Source organism: Candoia aspera, chromosome 2, assembly GCF_035149785.1.
Source record: "Candoia aspera isolate rCanAsp1 chromosome 2, rCanAsp1.hap2, whole genome shotgun sequence".
Lineage (NCBI taxonomy): Eukaryota > Metazoa > Chordata > Lepidosauria > Squamata > Boidae > Candoia > Candoia aspera.
This window is the reverse complement of record NC_086154.1, coordinates 127828470-127851389: the sequence shown is the minus strand read 5'-3', so window position 1 is coordinate 127851389 and position 22920 is coordinate 127828470. Positions and strand designations below refer to the sequence as shown.

Sequence of the window (22920 nt, the reverse complement as noted above, 5' to 3'; positions counted from 1 at the left end):
TTAATGCCAATAAAGGTTTTGTTTGTTTGTTAAAAATGCAGTTCACTGGCAAAGCCACAGTGAGTGGGGCAGGGCAATCTGTTCTCTTTCTAGCATCCTTTTCCAATCTCTCTATTGCCCCTTTTGCCTTTTTACACCTCACAGAGCAGGCTGCCAGGGAAAGTTTAAATCACTTGCCCAAAGTCTGAATTTGTTCCTGCAAGAGGCTGTTGAAATTAGGTCACGGGTATATGAAATTAGGCAATGAGCCACATGTTGCCCACCTCTCCCCTATCAGCACAATAGCAGTCAACATCAACACCAGATATTCTCCTTTACCGCTACTTCTGAAGCTTACTTACATTACAACAGACTAACACATTTCCAAACTTGAAATCAGTGCTACGTCTTGTGGCAGTGAATTCCATGAATTCTGGTCTGAGAGAAGTAGTGGTTTCTTTCCTGATTTCACTGGAGTTTAAAAGCAGCCCTGCATGTTCATATAAATTAGAGCATCTGTCTGGAATATCATTATTGCGAAATACTTACACTTTTTTCCTGCTCTTCATGAAGTGTTTTATTTGATACTTGCACCCCCTTCCTTATCTGCTGTTCATGTATTATATTACAGCCATCTTTTTGTCTTTTCTATAAAACAAATGCATTTACTATTTATAAATGAGAAGGGCTTACTAGGGAAAATATTGTAACTTTGGAATGTGATCCCATGGGAACCATGGCTGGCACCAGCTCTGAATTAAATTCAACAATCTGTTAGAACCATTTTATTTGCATTTCATGCATTTAATTTGTATATACATTTTACCATTTCAATTTGCATTTGATTTGAGCTCTTTAAAATTTTACTGCTTTAGGCTTGGTTCTCAGGATCTTTTATTGTATTTAAGTTTTTAACACAATTTCTGCATACGCTGCCCTATACATTTCTTAAATAAAGATGCAGAAGAGACGGTTCAACATTAGCAGACATTTAGACGTTCAACTGCACTCAATAATCAGTAATTCTACAAGCTTTCAGAGGCTGGATAAAAGTTCAGTCTGTGTTGCTCAATTCAGGGTGTTAGCCCTGTGTGCCAAAGTACTTCCCCTCTAGTTTCTCACATTGCTTAGAATTTCAGTGGAGCAGGGATGAACATAACACACTGAATCCATCCTTCATATCACTAATATGCATACTGGTCTTCTGGGATGGATCAGTACGAAAAGTTCCAGATCAGAATGCAAGTAATTAAACCTTGTGAAGCTCTAGCAGCAGCAATTGTTCATTATTTTTAAAATGAAGGGTTCATTAAAAAAATTAATATCAAAACCACCCCAAAGTGCTAAGTATGGCAGCATTATAATAATGAAATTTACAGAAAAAGTCACTTTTAGCTGTACAGGTGTTTTGTTGTTTACTTTGGGCTAATAAGCATAGAGATCAACTTGTGTCTAAGTATTAATCCCCCTCCCCTGAGCACCCCAATTTTTTTTTAAAAGTTCAATATTTCTTTTTAAGCAGTACCACAACATTCTCAGGAACTAAACAAGGAGTAGAGAAGAGATCCAAGAACTGGCTAATGCAGCTACTGTAGCCTTTAAAAAAATATGTTGATGAAAGATGTGTATGAACTTCATCTATAAAAAACACAATGCTACAAAATTGGAGGACAAAACCACGGAGCAGGCTTTTGGCACTTTTAGGTGTGTCCTGATCACCTTCTCAATCTTCCTGACATTTCCTGACATTTGTTTCCAACGTTATCCAAGCATTCAGAATAGCCTGGAACACAACAAAAGTCTTTTGGAGTAGGAGATGGGTCTGGGGAAGGGGGCAGTTGGCAGGGGCAAAGAATGGGGATGAGGAGGCAAATAACATTTCAAGATTGCTTTTCCAAATGGGTATAGAAGGAAAAAGGGGATTGCTTTGTTTGCAGCCCTTTGTACATCAAGCAAACATGCCAGTCAATGAAGCAGGCAATGGAACTGCTATTTTCAGTTTGAGAGACAGAACTGAAGCAGGATCTATGTGTTCCACACAAAGGCACGTAACAACAGCTAGAAGTCGATTTTTCAAGGGGAATCTGGAGTAGAAAGGCAGCCGAGGTCTAAGTCTTTCCCTACCTTTTGTGGGAAAGAAGACTATGGAATTATTTACCACAAGATGTGGCTATAGTGACACAGATGTACTTGTGACTGTTAGCCATGACAGAATTGTTCACATGCTCTTCTTCCCAATCGTTTTCAAAAGTTGCTTCTCGGGAAAGGAATTTAAGGCAAGTTTTTGTCACATATATACACTTGAAACAAATAATTCTATGAAAAAAGATAATAAAACATTACCTTGCTCTAATGGGGATATATTTGCCCTATCAATTGCCCACCATCTTTGACTGTAATAGGTTTTCTCATCTTAGCTTGGCTTACTTTTGAAGTTTACAATACAAATGTGGAGGGGGAGGAGGCTAAGGGAGAAATGATGATAGGGGACTAAACAGAAGAAGACCTACTAAACCTAATGCACCTTGAAACATGTTTATGATAAAATGGATACCAATTATTCCTGATTTTGCAAGAATTGTTTACTTCTTAATATTGATAAATCCAATCAGTCATTAATAAAAGACATCCTGTAGCCCAAATGAAAATAAATAGACTTGTGCACTCGGTGACCCATCACATTCTCTTTCTTTTTCAGAGTTTTTTTTCATGCAGTTCTTAAGCAAACAGGTTCCTCTGATTAGCCACTAGGACCGTCTGGCTTTCACGCCTCTTGGCCTTCTTGTTGTGCTGGCGGATTTTCCAGCATAACGCACTTGACACCAGCAAAAAGAGTCCAGATGACAAGAGGATCAGACCAAACACCGAGATGATGGATCCATGGGAGTTGAAGCTATATGCCACAGCAGTGACCACCACCCCAGCAATGAGGATCACTACCCCAAATGGGATTGTACAACGGTAACAGGAGATTTCAGCTCCCCCGGTGGCAGCCGTCAGTTGGCATTCACTCACCAAGGGGACAGCTGTTACCCTGTAGTCATTGTTGTTGCTTTTCTCTTGTGTTGCACACTGAGGACACTTGGAACTGCCCAAGATCTCTTTAATCGGCTCATCTGTCATCTTGCAATTTTTGACTAGCTTCTCTTGCATCAGTGCTGAGGCTTGAATGGGTGTGCTCTGAAAGGTTTCAACTGTGAAAAGGAAATGGATTTGAATGCATGAGTATTTCTGGACTAACTCTAGAAACAGGATGGACAACCTGTAGCCCCCACACCTTCTAACTCCCAGAGCCCTCTGTAACCCAAAGTCAGTAGCATTTGGAAATGGGAAAGCAAATGGCAATATAAGCCATAAAATAGTACTAACGTAGTACTATACAGCATCCTAAGCCCTGCCTCCCAAATCCAAGAATAACCTGGGCCCACTTACGTGCCACAACCCTACCCACAGTGCCCCTCACTCCCCCCATATAATGTTAAGAACATCTTGTTATAGTTCATTTCCACATCATTACTGGGGAGAGAGAGATAAATATTTTCTGCTACTATTATCCCTAACCTGGGAATTATGGGCAAATATTGAAAGTTGGGAGAGAACGAGTCTTTCACATGTAATTCAGAGCCACCTTCTGTCTTTCTATATTTTTAACTTAAACTCAGACATTCCTCTACTACAATTTTGTATTGATTCATTTGTTGTAATTCAAATAATTGCAAGCTTGGGGGCACAGATTAGTTGAGTAGCAAAAATGGCAAGAGGAAATATTTTTGAAGGGGTAACAGATTCCTTCTGTAGTAATCTTTGAGATATTTCAACACAAATGCAGCTGACATTTATCTAAATATTATGGAATAAATGGCATCATCATACCGAAAGTTACCAAAAAGAATATTAAGACCAGCAATGTCTAGAGAACAGGGATAGTTCCAGCTTAGTCCATTGCTCATCTACAGTACTTTGTATTCAGACTGAGAAGATCCCAGATACAAACTCTGGCATCTCTCGTTACAAAAAGGATCAGAAAGCAGGTGAGGGGAAAGGTCTCTGCTGGAGACCTTCTTTATCCATGAACAGTGGTAGATCACCTCTTCTCTTGATCGTCACTGATCTTCTTTGTATCTTATACTATATATTATGCAGGACTGTTGGGAAGCACTTTGTTGGCTATGGTGGTCCAAATATAGAATGTTGCCTCGTCTTCAAAATTTCACTGGCATCAATCCTGATTAATTTATTTCGGGTTATTTATACAATTTTGGATTCTTAATAGAACATACTAAGAATAATATCCTTATGTTCCTTTGTAGTGACTGCTGTTGAATAGTTTAATTGACTGACGCTGAAGTTTCTGATTCAGACTGGATTTGAAACAATTAAAGCAATATAGGTTGAACTGTGAACATCAGAGAAAATCTGACATTCAGGTTCACTCCACTCCACTTTTGTTTTTAGTTTGAGGTTTCCAGTGTCCTTCTGAAATCAAGGAGAGAGAAAGAGAGAGAAATAGTTGGTGTGGAACTGTCAAGCTTTAACTTGGTCAGGCCAGTACCTGAACAGAGCTATGTAATGTACTCTGCAGGTATCCTTTACTTGTTGAAAACATTTACTCTGGGCCTTTCCAAACCTCAGTATAGCTTCCAGCAATACAACAATGAAAGTACAAAATTATTTGTGATTTTTCAGGCTATTGCACTACATAGCTCAAACAAGGCAAACTGATCTCCTACTGTTTGTATGTGCAGCCTTCTTTCTCCCAGTCATTAGCTGCCAGTCATTTCCTTCCAGATGGAAGAAAAGCAGGGAGCATGAACCTTTACAACACCTGCTAATCCTGGCTTTTACAAAAGCACTGGGACCTTCCCAGATATAACCTGGCCACCCTGGAACGCTCAGTGGGAAAGAGGTAAGAAGAGGGAGAAAAATATTTCCAATTTAAGGCAGTAGAATTAAACACCCTGTTTGATCAACACCTTAATTTACACCCCAATTTGGTATAATCTCAGCATTAGGATATTTTACATAAATAATCATTCCATGTTTAGGAGTGATGCTACCATAGTGCTATATACCCCTGAATTTCTACTTTTTATTATTATTAGATTTTTATCCCACCTTTTTATTTGGTCAACGCAAGGCAGCAAACATACCTAATTGTCCCCCCTCCTATTTTCCCCACAAAACCACCCTGTGAGGTGGGTTGGGCTGACAGAGAGGGACTGGCCCTAAGTCCCCCAGCTGGCTTTCATGCCGAAGGAAGATCTAGAACTCACAGTCTCCTGGTTTCTTGGCCAGCACCTTAACCACTACATCAAACTGGCTCTCCATTTCCCCACTGAAACCCACCATTTGCAGAATACAAGCTTCTGGTAAATGGGCAGGGCCGCAACTATGGGGGGGGCCAACTGGGGCATGTGCCCCGGGCGCCACGCTGGTGGGGTGCCAAAATGAGTGCTGGGGGGGCACCAAAATGGGCGCGGAATCCATGTTTGCTCCGGGTGACATAGACCCTAGTTGCGGCCCTGTAAATAGGAAGCCACTCTACCTGTACTCCAGTGGTACTTTGCTGTTTAGTTTGATATGCTTTTGTTTCTGTTTCAGTTATAAAGTTTTGTATTATATGTAATTCATTCTTTTTATCGACCAGGAAGATTATTTTGGCAAAAATAGAAAATTAATCAGTCAATTAATAGGGCAAGAGAAATTATTAAGGACAGATCAACATAATATGAGGGGAAGAGTGAGTAATTTCAGGCTTAATGGTTTATGGATCATGACTGAGCAGAACAGCTAAAAGTATAAACACATTGCAGGAATACTTGGGACCATGCACTTATATTTTAAAGCAAATTCCATGGAAATCTATGGGATAAGTAACATATAGGCCTAGTTAATTGTACAGGGTATGAGTTATTGAGTGTTCTACTGGTTTAGGTAGCACAACTGGGAAAAAATGAAGGGCTGTATAGCATGTTTTTCTTCTTCCACACTAGGTGCCATACTCCCATCAACAATGCTTAAGTACTGAAGTTCACTGTCTTAGATCAGGTCAAACTTGCACATAGATAGGATTCTCAAAAGTCATATAACAAGATTTGGTAATTTTTATTCAGTGTGAGCCATTTTGGTTTAGAATCTGTGGTCTCTGTCTATGAATGAACCAGTTTACTATGCTTGCACAACACACACACAGCACACCACAGCCATCAACAATTGAATACAGACTTTCAATCTATTTTATAATCAAGCTTATTTTTCATGTAATAATAATTGAATAATTGAAATATTGTTTCCATATTCCCAGAATGTAGATGTGAATTTTTTGCAATATAAAGCATCAATAATTGATCTTTTTTTTAAAAAAAATGCATTTGCACTCCATACTCATTTATACCCTTATATTCTGCATCAATCTTTATTCATGCCTGATACCCTGTCTAAATCAATAGATGTACCACTAGCTGGTACAAAATACAGTATATCAAAATAAGCAAAATCAAGTATTTATTTGCAATTTCCCAAGGCACAGAAACACCACAGATTGCTTCACACTGTTTTCCAGGCATTCATCATCACTGGTCAGTATTAATTCTTACAGCGAATTCTTGGGTGGTGAGTCAGGGAATGTTTATAGAAACCACTGCCCATTACCTTTCATAAGCTTATTCCCACTTTAAGTTAACCTACTTCCCTGTCATTAGACAAACTATTTTAAGACTGTGTAGTGAGAGTAGCCAGTTCCCATTGCAATGTGAATTTCTGTAGAAAAATGTCCTTGATTAAAAGCTTTCCCTTTCACATATTTTAAACTAGAGAAATCGAGGGAAAAAAAGGAATAGTTTTGTTTTTTAATGCTTTTCAGGAGTAAACATTGTTTGGGGGTATTTCTGTTTGTTTCTTCCAATAAAGAATCCCAGCATGTTGCAAAGTTCTTCATAGAAATCCTGTTCACTTAATGCCTTAACTTTTTAATATCTACATTGACTGAACCTGGATAAAGTACGACAAAACTGACCTTACTATGACCATACTAAAATCATTTTTCTTCTTATTGAGAAGTTGCTGCAAGGTGCCAGTTTCGTCAAGATGCCAAAGAGCAACCACCCAGTGAGATTGACATAAAGATTATCTTGACTCCACTCTGAACAATTTATATTCATGTGGCAAATGATGCCCTTGTCTTTTTATGCATAATACATGTTCCCTCTTCTTAAAAAAATAGATCACTACTTTTCAAAATAACACAGTATGATCAGAAAGGGAAATAAATTTAGCAATACTATTATCCAAACTTGATACAAGTTTTTACCTGGTTTCCAGAGACTAAAGCTGTATACTAGTGGTCCTCAACGTTTCATAACTTAGGTTCTGTCATGTTCACCGTTCCAATGTTACCGTTGCATCGTAATGTTTCGCATGTCATTTGACTGATGCGTGTTTCGTCTGGGAGGGGAGGAGGATTCCATCTCGTGGGATTGTTATATGTTAGCAGCTGGATTGGAATGTGTTTGGGTTATCTTGTGTGCTCAAGGTTCCTTTCCCAGGACATCAGCAGAAACGGTTACCAGCACCTGGGGGGGGGGGAGTTTGCAGTGGCAGAGCGAGGGGAGGGATTACGTTTGAGCCGAGGGTTTTTAGTTTGTATTTGGCGCGCTTTTAGTCATTCTCAGCTTTCTCTGTATTTGCATACTATTCTTTAATAAATCAGGTATCATTAAGTTCCTGCTTGTGAGTCTGAGTCTATTAAGGTAGGCAATCCTTACATAAAGCTGAGAATCTTAAAAAATTTTCCGTTAGCCCCTTTCCAGATTTATTTGTGAGGGAGAAGTGCTAGCGATGAGCAAACCAAATCCCCAAAACACAGAAAGCGAGGAATCGAGCGAGGGGGAACCCGACTCCATGGTGAGAAGAACAGAGAGGGTCCCTACTCGGGAGCGCTCAGAAATTCGGGAGGTGTCGAGCTCCAGCCTGGGAGAAGAGGCTGGAGGTAAAAGAGCCCCTGAACCGACCGGCGAGTCGCCAGGCGAACTGGTCACCTGGGATGAATCACAGGGACCCCTACCAGGGACGTCCAAAACGTCTTGGAAACAGCGGTACCCAAGTTCCCCAACTGTGGTGAGGCAGGAGGGAAAGGAGGATTCCCAAACCCCTGACCGTATAAGACTGGTGGAGGCCAAATTGGAGTTACTAGAATTTCTGTTTCAGAAAATGTCAAGGGACTGGGGTCCCCAGGAGAGGAGGAGAGAGGAGTCTAGTAATAGGCATTCGTCTCCTTCTTCGCTCCCACTTTCTTCAGAAGAAAGGAGTAGGACCCGGCGCAGAGAGGAAGCAAGGGCGCCGAGAGTGAGAATTTCAAGGTCCCCTCCTCAAGAGCGGAGATCGCTGGGAGCAAAAAGAAAGTCAGATCGCCCAGCTGTGGTGAAGGGACTGCCCGGAGTGGGGGTTAAGGACTTTACAGTCAAATTTGATGGAGATCCAACTAAGCTATCGTTCTTCCTTACTAATGCAAGGAGTCATATGGATGAATGGGAACCGTATTTTCGTTCAGAAAGAGCCAAGATTAATGCCATTGCCACTAAGCTCAAGGGGCGGGCTGCCGATTGGTATGTGCAGTTATGTCAAACGGATGCCCCTGAGCTGGAGGAGTTCGAAGAATTCCTGTGGGCGTTGAAGCTACACTTTGAAGACCCGTTAGCTGAAGAAAGGGCAAAACGGGCACTGAGGGAGCTTAGCCAGGGGCCATGATCGGTGGCAGACTATGCTCTGGAATTTAAGGCTCTGGCTGGGAAGGTTGAGGATTGGTCCCAATCTACCTTAATAGAACTTTTTAAGGACGGTCTGAACACGGAGGTCCTGAGGTGGTCGCTCGGTAGGGACGACCCAGATACCCTGTATGAATAGATACAGTTGGCAGGGAAGGCTGAGCATGCCCATGAAACCTTCGCTCACAGGAAGGGGATGAGATATTCCAGGCTCAGCAAGGGTTCCCGCCCTGCGGCGCTACTGGAAAGTCCGGTCAATGTGCCTGGGAGGAGGAGAGGGAGCGCCGCTATGCGAAAGGGCAGTGCCTCCGATGTGGAAAGGAAGGTCACCGAGCAGCGGCGTGCCCAAAGGGAAAGCCGACGGGGAAATCTCCCTCCTTACCCAGGAAAATGAAGGCAGCCATGGCTGAAACTGAAGTGGAGGAGGTTCCTTACTTCGGGGGCAAGGGGGAGCCTGAGCTACACCAGCCGGCGGGAAACGCCAGCCACCTGCTCTAAGGAGCGCCTGTGGGCAGGTGGTGGAGGATGGGCACGAACATGTTTCGGTGAGTGCCAACTATCCCACACTGAACGTGAAAGTGAAGTTAGGCTCCCGCACAAGAACCGTTGAAGTTTGGGCATTGATTGATTCGGGGTGTTCACGTTGCTTGATGCACCCTGACGTGGTGGCTGCTTTGGAGTTGCCCAGCTTTCCACTGCAACGTCCCATGATTTTCACCCAGCTGGATGGTTCTACGGCAGGGGGGAAACCGGTTACCCACTACACGGGCATGGTGGCGTTGCAAATGGGCAGCCACCGTGAGGGGCTGCCGTTTGTGGTGGCGCCTGTGGGGCATCCTTTAGTCATTCTGGGGATTCCTTGGTTGGTCCAGCAAAACCCCTATATAAATTGGGTACACAGGACTTTGACCTTTGGGGATGGTTTATATCAAGCCCCTGGGGAGGACGACGCTCCGGAGGCTGCAGTGGGGAGGGCGGCGGCCTTACAGGTTCCATCTATCACTCTGTTAAAGAATATATTATAGGTCCTACCATAATAGAAACAAAAAGACTACTTTTCAGAAGAAGCTATGAATATACTTGCAGGCATTCGCTATTCCATTTATCATGTATGGTAAGCATTAAAGATTTAAGGTTTCACTGAACTATGCTGTGCTCCACCTAGACAATTTTTGAGTCTTACCTGTGCTACACATATCACTATTGAGAACCATTGCTAAATGTTACTATAGCGGGTTTTGTTTTTTGGTGCCTTCAAGTCAGTTTTTGACTCCTTGTGACTGTCTAGACAAGTCCCTGCAGTTTAATTGGCAAGGTTTTTTGGAAGTGGTTTGCCACTGCAAACCACTTGGGCTGAAAGAGAGTGACTGGCCAAGGTCACCCAGCTGGTTTCGTGCCTAAGGTGGGACTAGAACTCACAGTCTCCTGGTATCTAGCCTGATGCCTTAACCACTACACCAAGCTGACTCTCTACACTACTATAGTTTAGATGAAGCAATATTTTTTTATTGATTTCTAATATAAAGATATAAACAAATCCAGTATTACAAAAGAGAAGGGGCTATGAGCAACAGAGTTTCCAATTCAAGATCTTCTATCAGTCATTGAAATACTGCATAGTCATTCTCAGATCATCCTACAGAGACACCCAGACACAAGCTTCCAGTTATATTGAGGATCTAAACAGCTTAACAGTAATGACAACATTTAAAGAAATTGTTATGTAATTAATAGGTAATCTGAATTACCTATTAATTAAGCACAGTTCTTCACAACTTTTTCTGTTGGATAAATCTTGAGGAGGGGGAAAAAAAAGAATTCTGTGAAAGAGAACAACCATTTTCAGTCATGACAGAACAACAAGAATGCCAACAAAAGGTTTAAATTATATTTGTCCAGCTATCTCAGAAGTATACACCCAATGCTCCTGCCATGCTATCTATTATATAAAGAGATAATCAAGAGTGTGTTTGATAATCCATCTTGCAGCCTCTTCATTAGTAAGGTAAAAACACTTTGTATTTTATACTCATGATATGGCTAAAATTTAGTAAGACCTGATAATGCAGGTGTTTACTCATGATATGGCTATAGTCTAGTAAGACCTGATAATGCAGGTGTTTACTCATGATATGGCTATAGTCTAGTAAGACCTGATAATGCAGGTGTTTACTCATGATATGGCTATAATCTAGTAAGACCTGATAATGCAGGTGTTTACTCATGATATGGCTATAGTCTAGTAAGACCTGATAATGCAGGTGTTTACTCATGATATGGCTATAGTCTAGTAAGACCTGATAATGCAGGTGTTTACTCATGATATGGCTATAATCTAGTAAAACCTGATAATGCAGGTGTTTACTCATGATATGGCTATAGTCTAGTAAGACCTGATAATGCAGGTGTTTACTCATGATATGGCTATAGTCTAGTAAGACCTGATAATGCAGGTGTTTACTCATGATATGGCTATAGTCTAGTAAGACCTGATAATGCAGGTGTTTACTCATGATATGGCTATAGTCTAGTAAGACCTGATAATGCAGGTGTTTACTCATGATATGGCTATAATCTAGTAAGACCTGATAATGCAGGTGTTTACTCATGATATGGCTATAGTCTAGTAAGACCTGATAATGCAGGTGTTTACTCATGATATGGCTATAGTCTAGTAAGACCTGATAATGCAGGTGTTTACTCATGATATGGCTATAGTCTAGTAAAACCTGATAATGCAGGTGTTTACTCATGATATGGCTATAGTCTAGTAAGACCTGATAATGCAGGTGTTTACTCATGATATGGCTATAGTCTAGTAAGACCTGATAATGCAGGTGTTTACTCATGATATGGCTATAGTCTAGTAAGACCTGATAATGCAGGTGTTTACTCATGATATGGCTATAGTCTAGTAAGACCTGATAATGCAGGTGTTTACTCATGATATGGCTATAATCTAGTAAAACCTGATAATGCAGGTGTTTACTCATGATATGGCTATAATCTAGTAAGACCTGATAATGCAGGTGTTTACTCATGATATGGCTATAATCTAGTAAGACCTGATAATGCAGGTGTTTACTCATGATATAGCTATAATCTAGTAAGACCTGGTAATGCAGGTGTTTACTCATGATATGGCTATAATCTAGTAAGACCTGATAATGCAGGTGCTTAAACATTACACAGCATGGACTCATGGAAAAGTGTTTTCAACAGCACAGAAAGGAATAAGGATTACAGACAGAATAACTTCAACACGCAAAGACCAGTCAAAACATCTTATAAAAAGAAATACACAGCAAGAGAGGCTCACTACTCATATCCATTCCATACCCAAGGCGCTCTTGCAAAAGCCGTGCTTTAATGGCCTTCCTCAAAACCAACAGGATGGAGGCCAACCTAATTTTGGGGACCATGCTGTTCCAAAAAAGGAGTCAGGGATTGAGAAAGCTCATTTCCACAGCCTCTAAAATGACAACCCTTAAAAAAGTGACCTAGAGAGAGCCCATCCTACCACTGCAAGAAGGCAATCCTGTAGATAACCAGGCCCTACACCATGAAGGACATTAAAGGTGACAATGAGCACACTGAATGGCACCTGGAAAAGAATGAGCAACCATTCTGAATGAGCAGTTCTTGAAGTAGAAGTGTTACATGAGAGAAACTCAAGGCTTCCTGTACTATTCCAGCCCTTGCATTCTGGACCAACTTGAGCTTCTGGATGCTCTTCAAGGGAAGCCCCATGTAGAAACCTTGCAAGGAACACTCTCAGTTACCTCAGTAGGATGCCTAGTTAACACCCAGTTCCAAGTGGATTTGAGTAATTTTATGTTCCTCATCTCTCCTTAGTAGAGTTAGGGTAACTTTAAATGAGAGCCAGTTTGGTGTAGTGGTTAAGGCACTGGGCTAGAAACCAGGAGACTGTGAGTTCTAGTTCCACCTTGGGCATGAAGCCAGTTAGGTGGCCTTGGGCCACTCACTTTCTCTCAGCCCTGGGAAACAGGCAATAGCAAACCACTTCCGAAAAACCTTGCCAAGAATATTGGAGGGACTTGTCCAGGCAGTCTCCAAGAAACAGACACAATTGAACAGATTAAAAAAAAAACTTTAAATAGGGCCAATGGGTAACAATCTGTGGATGCAATAAGAGCAGAGAAATATTTCACCACTCTTATTAGCACAGTGTAGGCTCAAAGCTATACTCCTACAAGATCCAGGTAGGCTTGCTCTTTGTCTTTTGTTGATGTTGCTTTAGGTATCTCTTCTGCTGTTTCACTTCCTGGAGCCTCTCAATAATCCAAGGAGTTCTCCTGAACTGGTGTTCAGGAAGAGGCCACCCAGGTGCAATTCTATCCAAAGCCGCAGCTGTCCAAGTATTCCAGCTGGAGACCAACACCTCAGCACAGAGGCCCACCAGGGCCTGGGAATCTCACCAAGCACTCTCTGGAAACCAAGTGAATCCATTATGTGCTTGGGCCAGGCCAATCAAATAGGCCGATCCTCCCTGTTTGGTAGCACTGGTCAGCTCCACAGCAATCAGAGTTATCTGACCCTATTAAAGGGCAGATGTTAACATCCTGTATATATCACATTTGTTCCAAGACAACCACCAGATCCAACACACGACCTCCTACATGAGTTGGGGCTGTGACTCGTAGATAGATTATAACCTAGTATCATTTATTCTGGTTGTAGCTCTCCAATATCTTTGGCAAACGAGCTTCTATACAATATCTGAACTTTAAAAAAGCAAATAAAAATGAACCATGTTGAATGAACAGTTCCTTTTGTTTTCTAAAGAAGAAAAAAGAAAACTCTTCAGCTCTCAAAGTGAGCAATACGGGCTTTGAGGTTAACCTAAAAGCAAACCTAGAGATTACAGGCCTGGTTGTCAATTGGATAATCTCTTGGATTAATTACCGCGCAAGTATCATATGTCTGTTGCACACCACAATTAAAAAAACCTTGAGTGAAGCTTCTATACCATACCATCTTTACTATCCATATCTGTACCGCTGCCACCTCTTCAAGTTCAGAAGACTAAAGGTATCCTTAAACACAGAGGCCTGCATATTTTTGTGGACAATGTATTATCTACTCAGCTGCATCAATGTATGTCATGTTCTGCAAAGTTTTCTAAGCAAAAGTTATTTTCCCCCAGGAAGATTGCTGTTGAACAACTGACAGTTAGAAAATCAAAGTAATACAAACTTTGGAGTGTCACTCTTTCATTCTTTGCATGAGTTATAATACATTTCTTCCTTTCCCATTTCTCCAAATGCATGGTTGTATGTCTTTCCTCTTCTATGGGGCAAGTGCGAGCACCCTCCTAACCTCAGAACTTCAAATCAGAAGAATTACATTTTCCTTCTGAAAGAATATAAATTAGGGTTGTGCGAATCAAATGTTGTAACATAAATGGATTAAAAATATAGGGCAGAAATTGTTCATCTTAACATTAACAAACATGTTTAAAAAGCCCATTGAATGATACATTTGTATTTATTCCTTCAGACAGTGTGTTATACTCATGCACACGTTCTATTTCTGGCCTAAGACCATAATTTTTTTTGTTTGTTCTGTATTTGTTGTTGTTCATGCACACAAGCAAGAGCCAGGTTCCACCTACCTCTTTTGTAAAACATTTATCATGGCTTGTTTTGGCAAGCAAAGATGTATTTTGAAGGTTTATTCCAAAAATCAGACTTTTATCTTCCAAACCAATCAATTAACAGCAAAAACTAAGGGCTTCTGATGGTTTGCGTTGTTGTTCTTCTTGTGAAAACCAGACACTCTATAGCACCAAAATGGGGACCTAGAGAAAAGAAATTGGATAGAATGATAACTGCAAAAGTGTGAAGTTACACAAATGATAGAAGTGTTTAATATAAGCAAGAGCATAAGCTTTTTTTTTCAAGCACACACACACAGATTAATATATATAAATTTCTTTCAGGATTTCTGCTTGCTTCATAAAGTATTTACTGTAGAATTTATTAGTCAGACTATAGCTAACAGCTCTCAAGGCAGGGCAATATATGACAAACACACACATATCAATCAAATTAAAAAAAACAACAGATTTTTTGGGGGAGGGGGATTCTTAATTAAACCCTGCTCTGTTAAAAGATCAAAGAGTCAGGAAGTAAACATTACCAGATATCTCCCTTTTCAAGGGAATTACCTTTCTCTGGAAGAGTTCAACATCATTCAGCCCACCAGATTAGAATTCCACAGAATAGACACCAGAGCTCTAGAAGCCCCATTATTTATGCCATTTGATCTGGTAACTTCATCCTTGTTTGTTCCTCATCAACTGCTCCAAAGAATTTTTTCAGCCTGGCTCATCTGACCAGAGAGGCCTCGAACATGACAGCGATCCAGAGGGAACAGGAAATACAAATCACTTGAGCAGCTTCTCTTCACATATAGCATTCAAAATAAAACACTTGCATTTCTCTCCGTGAAGGAGAGTCTACCTATACACAGTCAGCCCTATCCTTGAGCAAAACGAGGCAACTGCTTCAGGTGGGAGAAGCCAAGGAGCAGTAAGGCAGTCCCCTGGCCTGCCATCCTGTTCCTTCATTCTGTCTTAGGTTACAGTGAGGTTAGAAAGGTCTGTGTACCCCACTGTTTATTCTCAGCTCCCTAAACTAGCCTGTTGCCTCAGGTAGAGAGGTGAATGCTTGTCCTGCTCAGTCTCGGAAGCAAGATCCTGTCAGTTTCAGTTTGTGGATCGGGAGGGGAGCACCATCTTGTTCCTTGCGACCTTTCAAGTCGATCCCATTTCAAAAGACAAGCTTTCTTGAACATCTGCAGTTCTAACAGCTACAGCCCAGACTGAAACTTTCCATGACTTCCCTAAGCAAGGAAGAACCAAAGCAATGTCAACTAGAGCAACAGCTGTGAAACCGCCAGGTTATTTATTTTATTTATTTATTCATCAATTTTTGCCACTGGCCATCTCCCCCCAAGGTAAAGGTAAAGGTTTCCCTTGACGTAAAGTCCAGTCGTGTCCGACTCTAGGGGGTGGTGCTCATCTCCGTTTCTAAGCCTTAGAGCCGGTGTTGTCCGTAGACATTTCCGGGTCATGTGGCCAGCATGACGACACGGAACGCCGTTACCTTCCCGCCGAAGCGGTACCTATTGATCTACTCACATTTGCATGTTTTCGAACTGCTAGGTGAGCAGGAGCTGGGACTAGCAACGGGAGCTCACCCCGCCGCACGGTTTCGAACCGCCGGCCTTCCGATCGGCAGCTCAGCGGTTTAACCCGCAGCGCCACCGCGTCCCATTCTCCCCCCAAATGAACCTGCAAAAGATCTGCTACTAAGCTTACTCAACATTCCTTTGCTCTGCCTGAATGGCTCTGGAGGATGCTTTGGCCAGTTTGACACTGCAGGCCAGGACTTCAGAGCAGGGCTAGCAAGAAATGTGAGGAACATGCAAGGGGGCAACTGCCTACATACTACCTGCACTGGACCAAAATACCAAGCTGGGCTGATCCTGTCTCCTGGCCGCAGACAGACATCCGCACAATTAACTGTCAAGGATGTATCCAAAAACACAGTCTTGAATAGTAACATTTGAAGTATTTATCCTTTCTTTTGCAACATGCCTTACAAAAGTACAAGACTGGATTTTCAGTAGCAACCTGACTCTAGTTGGCATTTTCAGATGCATTGGAGTATAACTCTCATAATTTCCAGCTAGGGTAGCTACTGGCTTATAGAGATGAGAACTGTAGTCCAACACATCTAGATGATGCTTGACTATGGAAGGCTGCTCTATGGCAACAAAACATCTGTAATAGCAATATAGAAAAGGAAATGGACATCTGTTATTTTGAACACTGTAATTCATGGGGGTTTCTTCTCCTCATCCCATAATTTGCTTTATGTTTAGGAGTTATAGTGCACATTTAGGAGTTCCTGCACTCACACATACACACAAAATTCACATTCAGTTCAACGAAAGGAGTTTCAGATTTGCAAAACATTTCGGAGATCTTGGCTCCTTGAGGAAAAGACCCAAATGCTTAGACTTCAGCTCACAGTAGAATACCTGCTTTGCACACTGATTTGTTGTTTATTCGTTTAGTCGCTTCCGACTCTTCGTGACTTCATGGACCAGCCCACGCCAGAGCTTCCTGTCGGTCGTCAACACCCCCAGCTCCCCCAGGGATGAGTCCGTCACCTCTAGAATATCATCCATCCATCTTGCCCTTGGTCGGCCCCTCTTCCTTTTGCCCTCCACTCTCCCTAGCATCAGCATCTTCTCCAGGGTGTCCTGTCTTCTCATGATGTGGCCAAAGTATTTCAGTTTTGCCTTTAATATCATTCCCTCAAGTGAGCAGTCTGGCTTTATTTCCTGGAGGATGGACTGGTTGGATCTTCTTGCAGTCCAAGGCACTCTCAGAATTTTCCTCCAACACCACAGTTCAAAAGCATCGATCTTCCTTCGCTCAGCCTTCCTTATGGTCCAGCTCTCACAGCCATATGTTACTACAGGGAACACCATTGCTTTAACTATGCGGGCCTTTGTTGTCAGTGTGATGTCTCTGCTCTTAACTATTTTATCGAGATTTGTCATTGCTCTTCTTCCAAGGATTAAGCGTCTTCTGATTTCCTGACTGCAGTCAGCATCTGCAGTAATCTTTGCACCTAGGAATACAAAGTCTTTCACTGCTTCTACATTTTCTCCCTCTATTTGCCAGTTATCAATCAAGCTGGTTGCCATAATCTTGGTTTTTTTGAGGTTTAGCTGCAAACCAGCTTTTGCACTTTCTTCTTTCACCTTCATCATAAGGCTCCTCAGTTCCTCTTCACTTTCAGCCATCAAAGTGGTATCATCTGTATATCTGAGATTGTTAATGATTGCACACTGATAATCTATCCCAAATTCTCTCTTTCATATTTCAAGGATTAGGCAAGAAGTGATAAGAAAGATCTCTATGTCCAATAGCTTTGAGAACTGCTTTCTAAATAGCCAGTCGTGGGCTAAACAGAGAGGTTATCTGACCCGGCATAAAGTTCTTACATTTCCCATGAATTGAAAGTCAAATGGAATTCAGGACTAGACATGTTCAATGAATTCCGATTTCAGTGCACGAGCTGCCAAAGCACAGAATAACTTTTCCACAGGTTAAATTTAAAGATACATCATCTATGATTCTGAAGGGCAGGTAGAATCACATTCCCCCTAAAAGACAATCTTTTGAAGGATCAACAGGGTTAGTTCCACATGTTGCATTGTTCCAGATACCAGTTATGGCACTCCATGTTTATACTGTTCCTGCTAGCTAGCTGACTGAATCAGTCAAATGAGGAAAATGTGTATTTCCTGCTTGTGGGCTGCCCTTGTAAATTATCTGAGAAGGTTGCTAAGTTGTGTGGGAACCGCTATAAGGAGGATGTGGGTCTAATGCCAAATTTGTTGAATTGTCTAGAAGTTGCTACATACATTATTAACTACATTATTTTCTGTCTAAAAGCATTTTATAAGATGCACCCTAACACTCTGCCAAATATTTTAATTAAACAAATTTATTTTATAGTTCTGCCATTCCAGTTAAAACGATGTTGGCAGAGTCCCGTTTCTTAATATTACAAGCACATAAAAATGTCACCAATGCTGAACTACAAACCCGATGTTATGTTTTCAAACAAAAGCACAGAATGGGAAATGTGAACTAAGGATACATGACTTTCTGCATCTTCATACTCAATCACACCTGGCTTTCACCACCTCAGAGGCTAGCTACATCCAGCAGAGAGCTCTAAGGGAAGACTGAAATATCTACAGCTTGTTTCAAGACAACTTATTACAAACTAATTCTCAAGTACAAAGGATACATGAGCAGAACGCTTAGTAGCTGGGGTGCATGTGTGTACATATTATACCATGTTCCCACAGAATGCTTGAACAGTTGGGCTCCTGGGCAGCTGTTCAGCTGGGCTCCTGGACAGTCATTCAGACAGTCCTCCCCTGGCTACAAAGCACCTTGAATACCCTTGGGCTGGCCAATTGAACCTATGGTGAGGGTAAAGAAACACACTTCTGCCCTGTCCTGCGATGCCTGATTTAGCCCTATTGCAGCATACAAACCCCAGTGCAACCATCAGTACAGAGGAGATTGGAGTCAAAGCCACATAGACCTACAGTGTATTGGCATACAGAACCACAACTACCATGGCATGTGCAGAAGGTTGGGCCAAATATTGAATGGTTTGGCAGCTTTCACCACATTCTGGAAGCTAAACAGGGGAAGGATCATAATTCTGTGGCACAGCACATGGTTTGGAGGCCAAAAATCCTGAGTTTAATTCACAGCATCACTAAATAGAATTTTATATAAGTGTGAGCCTGCCCCAAAGTATGAGCCTGACCAGTGTCTAAATGAAGTATTCAAAAATAATCAAAATCATACAAGCAAAAGGTGTAAAACCTTGCTAATCTAATGAACTATCACATTTTTTTTAAAAAAAATCATTAATTCTGATCAAGAGGAGAATAAAAGCATAGACCTGAGGGACCGTCTCATCCCCATCACATCGACCCGTCCCACCCGGGCATCCAGAGAGGGTATGCTATGGACCCCTTCTGTTAAAGAGTTCCATCTGACGGGGTGACGGAAGCGTGCCTTCGCTGCAGTAGGCCCTGCCCTTTGGAACACTCTTCCCCCAGAGGAGAGACAGACCCCTTCACTCCTGGACTTCCACAAACAACTAAAGACCTGGTTTTGCCACCGTGCCTGGGGCAGGAGGGAGAATAGTCACTCCTGGGGATGGCTAGCTCCCTAGAATGGCCCTGTTTTGCTTGTGGGTGTATAGAGAGCTTTTAGCCATCTGGTTTCCATCATATTTATATTTTATTATGTATTATATTTATTCTATAGTTTTACATTGCATTGTTTTAATTGTGTCTTATTGTAAACCGCCCAGAGTCCCTCCCTGGGGGGAGATGGGTGGTGATAAATTTGATTGATTGATAGATAGATAGATAAATAGATAGATAGATAGATAGATAGATAGATAGGGTAGATGTACCTGTGAATCTGTACCTGTATTTCCTATCCTATCCTAACTGTATTAGCTCCCAAGTCCATATGCTTGTACGATACGCATTTACACAGATCAAATTTTACTATGGAGCAATTTTAAAGCTAATTGCTTTGAGGTAAAGTCCCACTGATATGAACCAAAGAAACTTGGACAGGATCAAACTACAAAACTCTCTTTTAATCTTCTTTCCTCATCCTTCCTGCCATGAGATCCTCCTTTCAATAGTTCCTAACTTTTTCTGTGTCTTTCTTAGAACATATTACTCTGCCCAAGGATGGAAGGAGACAACATCAGGATTGTCACAATCTTGAAAGAGATCAGATTCTCCATAGCATAACAGTACTACTAATGTACTTCCCATCTTTCACATCTTTTGTTGGACAAGGCTTGCAAATTTTGAAGCATGACAGAGTTTGGGAACAGAGACTGTACCGGGAAATTATCTGTACACTTCTTGCAAAAACAGCTTTTCCCTTTGATCTTTCACGCCAGAGAAAAAAACTCTAGTCTGTATTTCAGAACTATCCAAACCTTGTTTTACTCATTCCTTTGCAACCTTCAACATTTTCTCTATTTCTGCTTATCTTTATTTAACTAAATTGCAAATCTTTCAGGTACTTCTACATCCTGTCTAGTATCAATCCATTTTTCATCCTTAATTATGTTTAGCAGAAGTTGTAATAGCAGATGGGGGGTTATTTGTACAATGCTTCACCAGAACTCAGCCCTAGATTGAAATATAGCCCCAGTTTCTGTGAAGAATTGAAAACAAAACAAAACAAAACACCACTGAGCATTAACTGTGACATTTTGCAGAAAGAAGATGAAAAAGAAAGTTATGGCTTCCAGGAACGCTCAAGGCTGGCTACTTTAAAGTAAAGTAAAAAAAATAAAGTAAAGTAGAACATACTAATGATAGTGATGGACCAGGCCTGATAAACCTTGCTGAGTATAGCATTCATTAGTAACTATAAGGGGCTGCTCTTATGTTCTTACTCAAAAGTAAACTCTGCTCCAATAAAAGAGTTTTACTTCCATAACATTCCATAACCTTGATGGCATAATAATATTATGGCAAAAGAAAGCAAATTTCCCCATTCTGTCTGTATTTAACAGCTATAAATGAAACATATATATACTTACAGCTTGATAAGAAAACGAGCACAAAAAAAACTTCAGCACAGATACCCAGACAGCAATCTATCTGCTGCTTCCTTGCCTGCTATTGCGCGCGCGCGCGTACACACACACACACAAACACACACACGAGAGAAGCCACCGGTTTTAGGACCAGATCCTTTAATAGGCTTCATCCTGTGTCCACACACAATTCAGTCTGTTTGTTGAGAACTACTGCTGCATTCCCCAATCCAGGTATGAATTCAACATTCATGTAGCTCTGTCTCGCAACTTTTTAAAATCTTAAAATAGGACTCTATGCTTGTCCTAGCTGAGGCACAGAATGACCCCCTCCCACCCAGAACACTCCAGGCATCAACCTTCCGATAGTCAAGGAACACAAATTAGACCACTAGGTCCAGCTGCATTTCAGAGACCGGGGTTCAAGAAAAAGAGAATCCATAGGGAAGTAACATTTTGCATAGGATTATTCTTGTCCTTCCCCACTTATTCCCGGGGGGGGGGGAAATCGGTGGAATCTAGTCTTAGTTCTCGCTGCACGTTGAAGTATGATTCCAACAGCTAGTTCCGGTTGTGCGGTGGAAACGTTTATGTACATGGTCTGTCTTTAAACCCCATTGTGCTCAATAGGACTTAAGATCCTATAATGTAAGGCAACGCGGTTTGGAAATCTGGCAGTGAGGAAAGCGGGGCCAGAGTGGCAAAGCAAACCACCCGCAATCAAACAGATAAACAAATACATAAATAAGATATATTGCGGCCCGTTTCTTTGAATACTACGTAAGATCAAAAGACAGCAGCGCAGTTATAGGAGAGTTTTCGATTACTGTCATAGCACCAAACGCCGGGAAACTCTAGCTTGAGACAGATTGGGGGGAAAGGGAGAAACTATCTGGAAGCACTTATCCTTTAAAAATAGAAGAGCCTAGGTTTTGTTTTTTGTTTTAAACTGCCTACAGCTATTAAGGAACAAAAGGGGAACAAGACCACTTTAAAAATCCCGATTGCATTTAATATCACACCCTGAACTTCTCGGTGCTCTACAGACACTTCTCGAGGTTTCCCCTTCAGCTTCTCTCTCGTAACCAAAAACTGGAGTTACTGTGTACTTATTTAGAAAGGGGGGAAAAGTCTAATGCCCGGAAAAGTTTCCAAAGCTCTCCCTTTAAATCCAACCCAGGAGCCAAAAACGCGCCGTGTGCGCAGCTTACCTCCGCTCGACCAGAAACGAACTGAACATACACTTGCCCAGCGCGCTCCGAAGAAGGGGAAGCTAGGGACTGTAAACAAACGGCTGAGCCAGAGCTTAAAAAAAAAATCAAGGGACCGGAGTCAATTTCACAAGATTAAATGAAAAGCGTTCTTGGAGGGAACAAGCTGCTCAAGGGTTAACCCTCCTAGTCCGGGGTGGTCTCAGGAAAATCGCGGCAAAGTGGTGTCTGTTTGCTAATGGCAGTACACCACAGCACAGAAATTGAGAACGGTTGGGTTGGAGAGAGGTTCCAGGAGACTTGGCAGTGGACGAAAGTGTCTCCTTATTTAGAAACAAGGGTGACTCCCCATCTGCATTAATCAATAATTGCAGGACAACTGTGTAATTATTTACCTCTGAGCAAAGCCCAGCAATTCAGAAATTGACAATAATTTTCTTTTACTTTATATGGTCATTTATGATTATTTACACCCAGGCTTTACAAAAATTATTAGGTGTTATGTTGTATGTATTGATATCTGTCTTATTTATACCTGCTTCCAAGCTGTAATGGGGTAAAATAGTTATAGACTGCTGGCTGGCATGATTTTTGGGAGCCGTAAGCATACTTCACACTCCTAGGCCGTAGGTGTCCATTACAGCCACACTTACATCAACATGGTGACATATTTGCATTATGTTACTGTGCAAATGTCTCAATTATTTGCATCTATCACAATGCATGTGTTGCATCACTTGCACAATGATGTCATGATGG

The 22920-nt window shown here is 41.5% G+C and overlaps 1 protein-coding gene across 3 annotated transcripts; it reads right to left on the bottom strand.

The window, feature by feature from the left end:
- Nucleotides 1-856: 856 nt before the first annotated feature.
- TMEM100 (transmembrane protein 100) lies at nt 857-22272 on the bottom strand. Of its 3 annotated transcripts, none has more exons than XM_063293593.1 (3): nt 22162-22272; nt 14377-14562; nt 857-3173 (listed from the first exon to the last, which is right to left on the bottom strand). In XM_063293593.1, the coding sequence occupies exons 2-3, from the start codon at nt 14390-14392 to the stop codon at nt 2698-2700; spliced, it is 492 nt and encodes a 163-aa protein (XP_063149663.1). In that variant the 5' UTR covers nt 14393-14562; nt 22162-22272; the 3' UTR covers nt 857-2697. The 3 variants fall into 3 exon arrangements, with proteins under 3 accessions (XP_063149663.1, XP_063149664.1, XP_063149665.1); XM_063293594.1 differs by lacking the exon at nt 22162-22272 and adding an exon at nt 14932-15224; XM_063293595.1 differs by lacking the exons at nt 14377-14562; nt 22162-22272 and adding an exon at nt 4321-4549.
- Between the last annotated feature and the right edge of the window lie 648 nt (nt 22273-22920).